Genomic DNA, 13,007 nt, shown 5'->3' on the forward strand with positions numbered 1-13,007 from the left:
ATGTCACAGTGGTCAAAGCTGAACTACTTACATTCTCCTGTTACCATACCAATTATAATTCACACCACAGCTGTTCAACTGTAAAATCACACACAAAGACAACACAAAAATGTTCAAGTAATCTATTGTGCTTAGAAAGTCTCTAATTTACACCATCATACCTGTTGCTACACATTTTGTAAAATGTGAATTTTGGAGTTTGACTCTTGTTTATGTACTGTGTTACATCTGCATAGGTTAGACGTCACATACTTGAGTGCATTTTTCTTACTGTTTTCCTTTATGCTTTGTCTCCAGAGCCTACCAACCAAGTGTCCCCTTATGAGACTCAGCCCACTGTTCCTCATATGGGGTGAGCTGTCCAGAACAGCCCATCAACCATGGCAGACATGCAGGTTTCTTGTATCCCAACTTGTATCCAAAAAGACAAACACATGGGAAATATCTGTTTAAACTTGGGATTATGTTAGCACCTGAATCCCTGTAGGACTAAGCAAACATTCAACATAAACTAAATAGGGTTTGTGGGAGTTAGTAAATGTCTTCTCAAGTCTTCAGTTTTACAAACTATCCTCATGCTGCTCAGTCAGTTTCCCTTGTCTTGACCTCTTCCCTGCTTTAAGAAATTCCAAAAATCTCTTTGTATCCTCATCCCCATACTCTTATACTGTTTAAGTACTTTAATTAAAATGTCTTTTTATCTATCTGTTCATTTAATTACTACAGAGGCACTGAAATCTACCTAATAGTCTTGCAAAATGAAACTGACCAGCATCCTAGGTCATAAAGGAGCCAGACAGGATGATAGGGGATTGAGATACGGATGGCTCTTGGGAAATAATGTGGGGTGCTGCTATACTGTCTGAGTAAAACCACACATGAGTAAAACCACACGAGTAAAATCAAAAATCACTTTAAGGAAATACAATGAAATGGAAAGGTGATGTCGTTACGTAAACCCTCAGTGTGAAAATGGGGATATTAACTCTCCTCATCCCAAAGATACAGAAACCTCAGAGGATCAATGTTTAGGAGGAGAAGGGACAAAGACACCCCCAAATGTGGGGCACAAAGAGGCTACACTTTCTCTAAAAACTTTAATTTTATACATACAAGATTTAATGTTGGGTGTCACACTTTTATAGCCAAAATGAAGTACCATTTTTTGAAGATATTTAAACAAAAGTTTGATGTTAAAATCATTTGATATCAAAAAACAATAATGTAGAAAAAAACTCAAACGGTGTAGGAGTTTCTGTCCTGTGCTCAGTTATTATTACCTGCAGGGTTAGACACTATTTAAAGAAGTGCACTTGTGTTGATGTACTAAGGGTGGCCACGGTGGTGCAGTTGTTAGCATTGACGCCTCATAGCAAGAGTTTCTCCAGTTCGATCCTCGGCTGGGGTGCCTTCTGTGCGAAGTCTGCATGTCCTCCCTGTGGTCGCATGGGTTTCCTCCGGGTGCTCCGGTTTCCTCCCACATCCCAAAGACATGCTGCAGGTTGACTGGACACTCTAAATTGGTCCTAGGTGTGAGTGCGTGTGTGTGTGTGTGTGTGTGCCTTCTGTGGAAAGTTGGGCGCCGGGCTTGCAACTCAACACTGTAAAACAAAACTCCAATGCCAATAATGAACGGACAGGTGATCCGCTGTGGCGACCCCTAACCGGAAAAGCCGAAAGAAGAAGAAGACGACTTGTGTTGATGTACTTGACACTGACATACTGGTGAAATTATGCATCTGCCTATATGATACAGTTCAGGCAATTAAAAGCTCCTGTTGATGTAAAGAATGATGGCTTCATCCACTCACAATAAACACAATCTGCTGTTCCAGAAGAGCAGCACATGTGTGTGATATAAAGGATACAGTAATGTGCAGCTAGCAAGACTGAATGCCCACTGGTCACTAAAGCTACGGAAATGAAAACAATGAAAATAAAATACTTGATGGTAGGATTTGGTTACATACTACAAAATCCCTTTTCCCTGCTCTTCATATCTTTCCTTATTTGTTAGCATCTTCTTATGCTCTCTCTCCCTCTCCTCCCCACATGGTCATTACTTTGTCCTGTTGTCTTTGTTTCTGGGTAAATCAATGCCATTTCCATGATGGACTGAAGCTGCACCATGAAAACATTTCTTTTCTACTATTTAAGTATGTAATTTAGAAGTTATCCATGCTACAATCAATGACTGTAGGTTAAAAGGAACAAGAAGGGGCTAGAAAATACATTACTGTAAAACAATGGAAACAACTTAAATTCATTTTAATATAGTTAAAAGTTTCCAGATTTAAATTACATTATTTTTTTCAACAATAGTCAGCAGCAATGGTTAGTTAATACCACATTCTGATGGGTCTGCATTGCCATTAACAATACAGAGGAAACCTGTTTAACACGTCTCTAGTTTTGTATCAGTTCACTTCCACATGTTCAACACATCCATGCAGCAAGTCTGGAGGCATAAAGGATATACGGATAAAATATCCTTTTTTGTAACTTTTCCTAAATGAATGTATGAAAGCACAGCATTGTTGTTGTCTTTCGGCTTTTCCCGGTTAGGGATCGCCACAGCGGAACTCTGGTCGGCTAATCATTGGCAGTAGATTTTGATGAACGCCGAGGTGCCAGCTCGACGTTCAACCTTCAACAAAGGCACACCCATTTAGGCATGTCTTTCAAACGCCCACCCAACTATGGGGAGGACATGCAGACTCCACACAGAAGGCACTCCCCGCACTCCAACCGAGAATCAAAAGGGAGAACCTCTTGCTATGAGGCAACAACTCTACCGCTGCACCACCATGGATGTCTCAGTGTATGAAAGCACAGCAAACAGATCAAACTGTATAATTTCCAGGTCTCCATTGCAAAATGGCCTTTGGTCTCAATGGGCCTAATAAATTTAATGAAATTAGAAATAATATATGTCGGTGTGTGTGTGTTTGTAGCTAGTACTAAGGAAGATGAAGGGAATTAATGGACATTTAGATGCCTAAGAAAGCCATTACATAAATAAGCATACTAATCTTTACAGCAGGGCATTTGACAGGTTCACCACAAAAGCACACTGAACAAATCAGCATAGCTTGTGAGAGAGGCCAACAGTGACAACATGAATGACATACTGTTTACTTGGAAGAATGATTGGTACTAATGGATCACATCAGGGCTTTCTGTTACCAATTCTCTTTAGTAACCCCCAACCCTTTCCCCAACAAACTTCTTGAAACTGCCAACTCTACGAAACAATTACTTCATAGACTATCTGCAAACTTACGCCCTGTAACAATAACCGATCACAACCCCCCCTTCACCCCCCACTCAGCCTTCTTCCTGAAACCTGTTTCCACTGCCTATATAAAATCACTTGCAGAAACTTAAACCATGCTCTCCCTCCTTCACCAACCTACCCCCTAATTTCTCAAACTTGCAGCCAGTTCTATAGTATATCTAATCTCTATCCTAATCAACCATTCTATCAAGGAATCCTCAGTCCCTGATATTTGGAAAGCCTTTTAAACAATTCCACTTAACAAAGGAGGGAATTGCAGAGACTCCTCCAATTGTCGACCTATAGCCATCCTCTCCCCTTTCTCGAAAATTCTCAAGAAATGCATTCATAGACAACTTCTTAAATATCTACTCCAGTGAAAACCTCCTCACCCCTCTCAACATGGTTTTAGGCCCCATCACAGCACATCCACAGCTCTTCTATCATTCACCCAGACTATAGCAGAGGCAAGAGAACAACAAACTGGTGTCATGTTTACTCTCTGACCTTTCCAAAGCATGTGACACCATCTCCCACCCTAAGCTTCTTAACTAACTGAACTCAACCTCTCCACATCAAATACTCTCTGGTTCTCTAATTATCTCACAAACAGACTGCAATCTGTTAGATGGCAGACCTCTTGCTCACATTTCCTACTTATACAAACTGGTGTTCCCCAAGGATCCATTCTAGGCCCCCTTCGCTGTACCTCATCTCTGACCCAGTATGCACACGATTCTACTCTTATTACCCTCTCCGATAATCTACTGACCTTCACTCACTCACACCCACTGCATTTAACACCACTGAACAATGGTTAACCAATAACCAACTCATCCTTAACCCTAAGAAAACTAAGCTTTTGTTTTTCCTTCCAGAATCAATGCCCAACCTTAAAACTTATTTCAGTCTCACTTCCCTAAACAACACCAGAATTTTTCCTGACTCCCATACAAAACATCTAGGAAATACAATTGATGAACAACTGAAATTTGACCATCATATCCAACTATCCATTCTAAAGACCAACCGAAAACTCAGCTTACTGTATAGGAACAAACAATTGTTATCCATTTCCTCGAGGACTTCTCCTGCCCAAGCCTCCCTCCTCCCCTGCTTACTCTACACTTCCCCTATATTTACCCACCTCCAAGAAAACCTTTTAGCCAAACTTGTAACCTCCTTACAAGTCATATCACTGCCTTGCCCTTAAACAACTACAATGGCATGCATTCTCTAAACTACTCAAACTTCCCAACTACAGATGACACATTCTCTACTCTACAAACCTGCAGACTGTCCCTCCCTAGCCACCCTCCTCTCCCTATACAAACCTTCATGTTCTCTCCATAGTGCTGACCAACTGCTAGTTGACACCTACAGGCCTAACAAAACAATAGGCAGATTACTTTATAAATGCTCCCCATCTCAAACTTGGAACAAACTCACAGCTAATCTATGTACTACCCTATCTTCTATACTTTTCAAAAGAGAGCTGAAAACTACCTTGGTAACTCTCCCTCCTGCACTTGTCACCACCCTACCTAACGTATACTCCTCTAATCTTTAGACTATAACAGTTCTCCTCTCCTTGCCTTAAAAATAACTTCATAACAACTGGTACTCTGGCACCTTAGCTATGCTGCTTAGAACCTCTATACTAAAGTCCCACATTTTCTCTTTCCTTAGCTACTTCAGTTCTCTCTCGTCATATCTGTTTTTCCTTCACTCTCCTGTCTCTCCCAAACATTCCTCCCCTTCCCCTCTACTTCAACCCTCCCACTTATTACTTTTTATTCCTCCCAAACAACATGGTCTTAGTCAGTAAAGATGTTGCCAGGGCTAAGTTTTATTTTCCTGATGCATGTTGTAATTCCACATGTATACCGCACGTCTCTATCTTTTGTAAATTTGGTTTGGCTATTCTTTTTACTGAATTATGCCTTTTTGTCAATTTCCACTATGTCATGATTGTATGTAGTTATGTATACTTCCCATGTATGGCATGAATGTATGCAGTTATGGACTCATTCAAATCAATTGTAATGTAATATTTGTTGTTATTCTTTATTGTCTAGAGCTTTTCTCCTCGGGTCTCCACTGAACATGGGCCACCAGCCCAGTTGGACTAACCCAGTCAACAAAGGAGACACAAAATAAATAAGTAACTTCATAAAAGACACTATAGATGGGATTACAAACATAACACCATCTGTACTGTTAGGGATGATGCAGCAGGCAAAGGAAATGACAACCACAGGACATGGTAAGATTGCAGGAAGGGTTAGAAATAAGACAGAGCAGATTTAAAACAGACATGAGAAACAGAAACATTAGAATCCAGCACATCAGTACAAACCTTAAAACTTGAAGTACTTAGCAGTACAAATGTGCAATGTAAATTGCAACTAGCTTAAGCAAATAACCTAAAGGTAGGCAAATAATGTTGAAAGGCTAGCTCCATTGGCTTAGGGGAATAAAACCCTAACAATGAGCCAGGTGACCAGAGCTTGATTAGTGGCTCAGAACTGATACAGCTAGCACGGCAAAGGAGGAATAATTATGCTTACGCTTGTTCATCTCACTTCAGGGGAAGTGGAGATGCATGTGCTCTGAGAGCATACTCCCCATGGTAGAATTCAGATACTTATCTACAGAGAAGGCAGGGTCAACTGATTACATCATATGTAGATGTGGCCTACATCCCAGCAGAGGGATGCATGTCAATCCCTTGGATGCAAACAAGCATACATGGGTGTTATGACTAAGAAGAAACCCAAACCAACCCTAATAGCTGCCTAAAGGATGGCTCCTCTCAGTCAGATCTCATCCCTGTGATGGGAAACAAAGGAGATAGTTGACAAAGAGGGTCTGATGTTCAGCAGGCTGTAGGGCCAAAGTAAATAATGTGGAAAGGCAGATGGAAGGTGCCATGCTCAGATAAATAGCACATAAACAATTTCCGCTTTAAAAAGACATCATTCAAAAATTATCTGAACATACAAAGGTTATTAGCCCGTCACCATGGACATCTAATAGTATATGTCTGGTTATGAAGTTAGTAAAGATGAGGAAAATTAATCTAATGCCTTATACTGATAAAAATGTCTCTATTAACATTCACAACTAGATGTTTTTCACACTTCCAAAATAAAAGATGTCCTTACCGCATTGTACCTCTTCTTGGCACTGTACCCTCGCCAGTGAGCCTGGATATGAATGGCTGCAGCCTGCATACGCTTGTATCGCTGGCGAACAACATACATACGTTGGAATTTCTGGATAATAACTGCTGCCCTGGTTCTGCGCAGAAACTGAGCATAGCTATTAAAAAAACAGGTTTAAAAATCACTTATTTCATAATATAGCAGTAGAATGCTAACATGCAAATAGAACTGTTAACAGCAATATCAAGTATGATACCGACTTCACCTGAGATGACAGTAACCTGTATTAAGTATACCACATCCGCAAGTGCTGTCAACTATAAACCGCTGACTTTTTAATGCAGACAACACACTGTAGGTAATGAAACACTTCTCTAAATTATGTTAAGTACTTTTGGCAAACTGTACAACTGTAATAGTTCTGTTTTTGTCTTTCCATTATGCTACTGGTTAAACTCAGTACAGTAAAACTGAAATCGGGTACATATTATGTTGTCAAACTTTTAAAACTTCGAATGCCATATGGTTGAACCCATATGTTCGAACTTTTAAAAGTATGAATGTGTTAACGGAGATGACCGTTCAGTGCGGAAAGGGAAGATTTCCCTTTACTGCACTGTAGTGTGGTCTCGGAGTTGGTATTTTTAAAGTGTGGGGGGGCACAGCCCCCCACGTGGATGGTGCAGGAGGGCTTGCCCCCTGCTTACAACTGTTAGGTAGTTTTTTTTCTGTTCTTTATTTATTTTTTTGTCATTTCCGAAATTTTAAAAGTTTGAACACATGGGTTCGACCATATAGCTTTCGAACTTTTAAAGTTTCTATAACCTAATATGAACTCCCTGAAATCTGCTATGCAAATATCTTTAGAAAACTCTTTGCTGTACCACTCCAGAACCAGGCTGTAAAAATGCTTGCAATCTTTGGTAACCCTATGCTGCATTTATTCACTTCAGCAAGTTTTATGACTTTTGTAAGATGATGGGCCAGATTCAGGAAGCCTCCGTGTAAGAGTTATAACTCTTACACGGAGGCTGCAGTTAAACGGTGTGATGTCAGCATGTCATGCATATGCATGAGGTGCATGAGGCATGCTGAATCACACTAGTAACTCTTACACGGTCCGTGTAAGAGAGTAGGGGGCGTGTCTGTAGGCTAAGCCCTGCAAGCGGACACGCCCCCGGAAGACTAGAATGGCTGAAAGTAAACAGCCACGAGAGAGGCCATGGAAATGTGAATAAACACACTACACAACACATGCCCCGACAGACCATCAGTGTATAAAGTGAAGAGATGTTATAAAATTAAATTAAAACCTTTTTTTTTTTTAAACCCCGTAAATGTTTGCTACTGTGTGCCCGCGTGTGCTACTACCGCAATTCCAGTTAGCACTCACTGGAAAAGCATACAAAAACTAAATATGCAAAGTAAGCCAAGAAGTAATAGCTTAGCGGTAGAGTTGCTGGCCTAAGAGTAGGCAGGCAGGGTTCGAGCCCCCACAACAACCTTTTTTATTTGTAAATAAGCACTAAAAAGCCCCCTGACAGTATTGTACAAATGTAAAAGTATTCCCTTTTGTAAAATGCAATGAAATGGAGCATATATTTTGAAGTAACACAATAATAAAAATAGTCAGAAATGTACTCATAGCTAAGCTGCTGTGAGACAGACTGCCCGTAGCTGAGTAGTGTTTAAAAAGCTGCAAACTGCGTGCCCATTGCTAAGCACCGGTTTAACAGGCTGAAACTGTTTGCAACTAGCTGTGCTAAGCTGAACATGTGTGTCACTAGCCAATTAAGGTTTACCCTAGCGCACACCGTTTGTGCGGCGCTCCCACAAGCTAACTGCCAGTGCGCATGCATTATCTCCGCGCAAACGAGCGCAGACCTGCTTTTAAGTGCTTAAAAGTGCTTTTGGCATGTTTGATTGACAGGTCTCAACTCATTTCTGTCAGGAAAATCAAAAATCAGTTGTCAGATTCGAACCCAGGATACCATGCACTAGAGTCAAGGTACTAAACCACTAAGCCATGACAGCAATACCTAGAAATGCAGAAATAGCATATATATGGGATAAAATCCAGAATGGAGCATGATAAAGCATTTTCAGTGAAGTAGATACAATTCCAAAACGGCCAATCAGAGAAATGTACGGGAAAAGCGGCATATATAAGCCCCATAGGTGGGAATACACAGCAGAAATGATTGTAGAACAGACCTGCAGTCAGAATGAGTGAAGTAGGTGAGGGACGTTGCTTTCGAGCACAGCGTTGGGGCGTTGAGGAGTCCAGATACATGGTCTGGCTCCTTGTCCATCATCACGAGGCCCAACTCATGCAGGGCCAGGTCTCATGGGGAGCGTATAGGGCAGAGGCATGGGACCAGTTGGCTCGTGATCTGACCAGTGCTACTGGCATTCCACGCACTGGTGAGCAGGTCCGTCACCACCATGCGGACCTGAAGCGACGCAAGCAAGACCAGTTGACCGAATGGATCCAGGAGGCCCGGGATATGCCCAACGCCCCACTACTGAGTAAGTTATATTTTGCTTATGTATGTAAGGATTTCAACTGGCTGATACCATGGAGATGTGTAGTCCAATATTACTTCTTTCGTATTACAGCTGCAGGTGTCCGCTCTGCGAACCGCGAGATGTATGCCCGTAGGCTGGTGCGGCTGCGCCACCATGCAGGTTAGTAACCCCACCCATTACTTGTAAATAAATATTGTACTGTAGCATGTATCAGAACACTGCAGTGTATTGATTAAAAGTAATATAATGTGCAAGCAGGAATTGTAAGTCTGCAGGTATGGCTGCAACAAGTTCATCAGTATGCAAATGTAACTGGAAATATAATTGATAGAATTAAACAGTGCTGTAATACAGATGTCCCACCATGAATTAAATATAGTGTAACCTGCAGTAGTCTCAACAGTACAGCTTTAGAATCTGAGGTAGTCATATGTGAGATATATCCCCTGTTGAAATGCTGAATCATGACAGAAGTGAGGCTGTTGGAAAGTGTTTGAATCACCACCAGTCTAACATGTGAACAAAGCCTAGAAGTACCAACCTGAACTGTGAAGTTGCAGGATGTGTGAGAGTGACAGAAAGGGTCATGTATGAATAAATAAAGTAGTAATAACCCCTGAATGTAGTAGCCCCAGTGTGTTTCTACAGAACTAAATGCATGTGGGAAGTACATCTTAATATCCCAAACTGATTTCAGTGTGTCAGAATCTGGAATGTCTAGGCCAAAGTCTGTATGGTGATCACAGTATACAATTTGCAGATAGAATTAATGATTATCTGACAGACTAAATAGCCATAGTTGTCCCCTGTCCTGTCATCAAAGTGTAGCAGGATGATGTATCTGATCAGATTCAAAATAAGTAGGATAGTGATGTATTTGTAACAGGTGTAGCATGACAGTCAAATAAAAATTATTTGAAACATCAGCCTCCACTTAATTGTGTACCTATTACAAATGTAAATCAATGTGTAACATATGAATGTGTCATCACTTTCTATCTCCATCCAACCCTATAATTCCATATAACAACACCCACTAAATAATGGTATGTGAACATTTCATTAATCATGGACATTTGTCCGTTTCAAAAATATATGCATGCCTGTTTGTGCATGTGCCCTGTTCATACCTGCAAATTTGATGGCCTGTTGCCATTAATCAACCCTGCATGATGTTTGACTGTGTATTTCTGTTCAAATAATGCATGTGATATTGATATGCCCCTTGTTCAATGGTGTTAATATCTGGGTGTTTGTTTGATGGGAATACCAATGCATGCTGTTACAACTAATCTGAATGGAATAAAATGCCACTAACCCAAACTAACATAACTACTCACAAACCTAGAATGCTTGGGAAGGCAGGTCCCAGCGGACCCACCTCTCCCACCTCAGCTGGCGACTGCACCTGGCACTAGTGCCCAGGCCGGACCCCCCCTCCGGTGGCCCTGTGCCACCTTCCGGTGGGAGCGCTGGAGGGGATGGGGCCCGTCCCCCCTCTGCAAGTGTGGCCGGAGGGGTTCGTCCACTCACCCTCCAAGGTGTCCGGTCTGTGGTGCAAAGGGAGATCCAAGACTCTGTTCTTGGGCCCCGACGCCAGCTCGAGGCTCGTGTGGCACAGCTAACGGCCCCGGCTGTTGCCCCGCCTACACAGCCCCCAGCACAGCCCCGTCCTGGGCTGTGAAGGAACAGTGACAACTGCCTATGGGTGGGGATATCAGTTCCACTGTTGCCATCTGTGGGCTCATGCATCTTGGATATCCCAACCTCCGTCCCCGTCAATTGTGTAACCCCCCACGTGTGTCATACACCGCCCCTGTATGCGTCTTGTCTGTCTTGTCTGTTAACCTACCCAACCTACCTCCCCAGCTATACTGACTTCCTTCACCTGACATACCACTCTCACCTGAAAAAAAAAAAAGGGCACTCTGTACCCACAAAAAAATTACGCCCCATACATAGCTGTCCATGTCACACACATGTCTGCTTGACATTGAAACAGTTAATTACAATTGGCTCTACAACAAATATTAATGTTGTCCTGACACCTCTCTCAGGGGTGAAAGGTTTCCAATGTCTCACCAAAATACATGGAAATGCACAGCTGTTGCTGCCAAAGACATGGGCATCTATGGGCCTTACCTACATCCCTCCTGCAAATCCCACGCTTGTTTCCCTACTGTCTTACCCTCTTTGTGACCCCTTTTCACCACTTTCCTGTCACCCCTTTTTCTTTTCTTTCAAAGAAATTAGCTGGTGTGCTTGTGTTAGCGGAGCTCACCGCCAGTGCGCGTGAGCTCAGCAAACGGCGCAGACCTGGTTTAAAAGTGCTTAAAAGCGCCTTTATGGCACTTTGATTGACAGGCCCTGTACTCAGTTTGAAAGTTTGCAAAGAAAAATAAATTCCACTGTCAGTCTCGAACCCAGGACCTTGGTAACATTAGTCTGTATGACCTACCACTAAGCCATGCTTGCCTTACAAGAACACAGTGCTAAAATAAATATAACATGTAATAGTAAAAATCAGTATAAAAGCAATATAGGAGATGTACTATCTGAAGCATGTCAGGCAGAGTTTTAATGGCCAAATTACTGGATTCCCATACTAGGTCAGTGTTAACAGAAACAGCCCTGCTACTTGTTAGCTTGTACATAATAAAGTAAGGTAATGTACATATATGAAGGTACGTATATCTACACATACAGATATATAAATATATATAAATACATATGAAATATAGTTGTAGGTGTCAGTATCCATACACACTCACTACAGGAAACAGTGAACATAAATGCAGCAACCTGAATCTGCAACACAGCCTGACCCCTGTGTGACCTACTTACCCTTCTAACTGCTTAAAGGTGGCCTCAGCACTTTGATTGACAGGCCCTGTACTCAGTTTGAAAGCTTGCAAATAAAAATAAATTCTCACTGTCAGTCTCGAACCCAGGACCTTGGTAACATTAGTTTGTATGACCTACCACTAAGCCATGCCTGCCTTACAAGAACACAGTGCTAAAATAAATATAACATGTAATAGTAGGAATCAGTATAAAGGCAATATAGGAGGTGTACTATCCAAAGCATGTCAGGTAGAGTTTCAATGGCCAAATTACTGGATTCCCATACTAGTTCAGTGTTAACAGAAACAGCCCTGCTACTTGTTAGCTTGTACATAATAAAGTAAGGTAATGTACATATATGAAGGTATGTTGTACATATATGAAGGTATGTATAGCTACACATACATATATATAAATATATATTAATACATATGAAATATAGTTGTAGGTGTCAGTATCCATACACACTCACTACAGGAAACAGTGAAGATAAATGCAGCAACCAGAATCTGCAACACAGCCTGGCTCCTGTGAGACCTACTAACCCCTTTAACTGCTTAAAGGTGCCTCCAGCACTTTGATTGATAGGCCCTATACTCAAGTCAAAATCAGAATATAAGCATACTAGTAGGCCCTACCACAAGACCATTGTAACACTAGTCTATATGACCTACCACTAAGCCATGACTCTCATACAGGAATATAGTGCTAAATAAGTGGAACATGTAATAGTAGGAATGAAGATAAAGGCAATATAGTATGTCTACTACCCAAAGCATGTCAGGCAGACTTTTATAGTCCCAATTACTTGATTCCCATACTAGTGTAGTGTTAACAGAAACAGCCCTGCTAATTGTTAGCTTGTACCCAATAATGTCAGCTAATGTACATATATGAAAGTATGTATATGTACACAGATATATATATATATTTATATAGCAATACATATGACATATAGTTGTAGGTGTCAGTATGCAGACACACACACTACAGGGAACAGGCAAGAGAAATGCAGCAACCTGAATCTACAACACAGCATGAAGCATGGGAGATGTACTAACCTTCACACTCACAGAACACTGTCAACAGCATACCAGCATGGTCCACGCCCTACAATCTGAAAGGGCAACGCCTATCTCACATACCCTTTTATAGCAGTGTCCTGAAATCACAGTGAGACATGCAATCAG

At 41.5% G+C, this 13,007-nt stretch overlaps 1 protein-coding gene across 14 annotated transcripts in view; it reads right to left on the reverse strand.

Annotated features, from left to right (window-relative positions):
• The window catches only part of MYO5A (myosin VA), a 4,204,798-nt gene that overhangs the window by 1,160,770 nt on the left and 3,031,021 nt on the right, over window positions 1–13,007 (reverse strand). For all 14 annotated transcript variants that reach the window (XM_044078829.1, XM_044078834.1, XM_044078828.1 and 11 more), the window contains one exon: window positions 6,445–6,601. In XM_044078829.1, coding sequence (XP_043934764.1) covers window positions 6,445–6,601 — 157 coding nt within the window. The remainder of the gene's footprint in view (window positions 1–6,444; window positions 6,602–13,007) is intronic.

Source organism: Protopterus annectens, chromosome 7.part1, assembly GCF_019279795.1.
Source record: "Protopterus annectens isolate FY-2018-M chromosome 7.part1, PAN1.0, whole genome shotgun sequence".
In the NCBI taxonomy this organism is placed as follows: Eukaryota; Metazoa; Chordata; order Ceratodontiformes; family Protopteridae; genus Protopterus; species Protopterus annectens.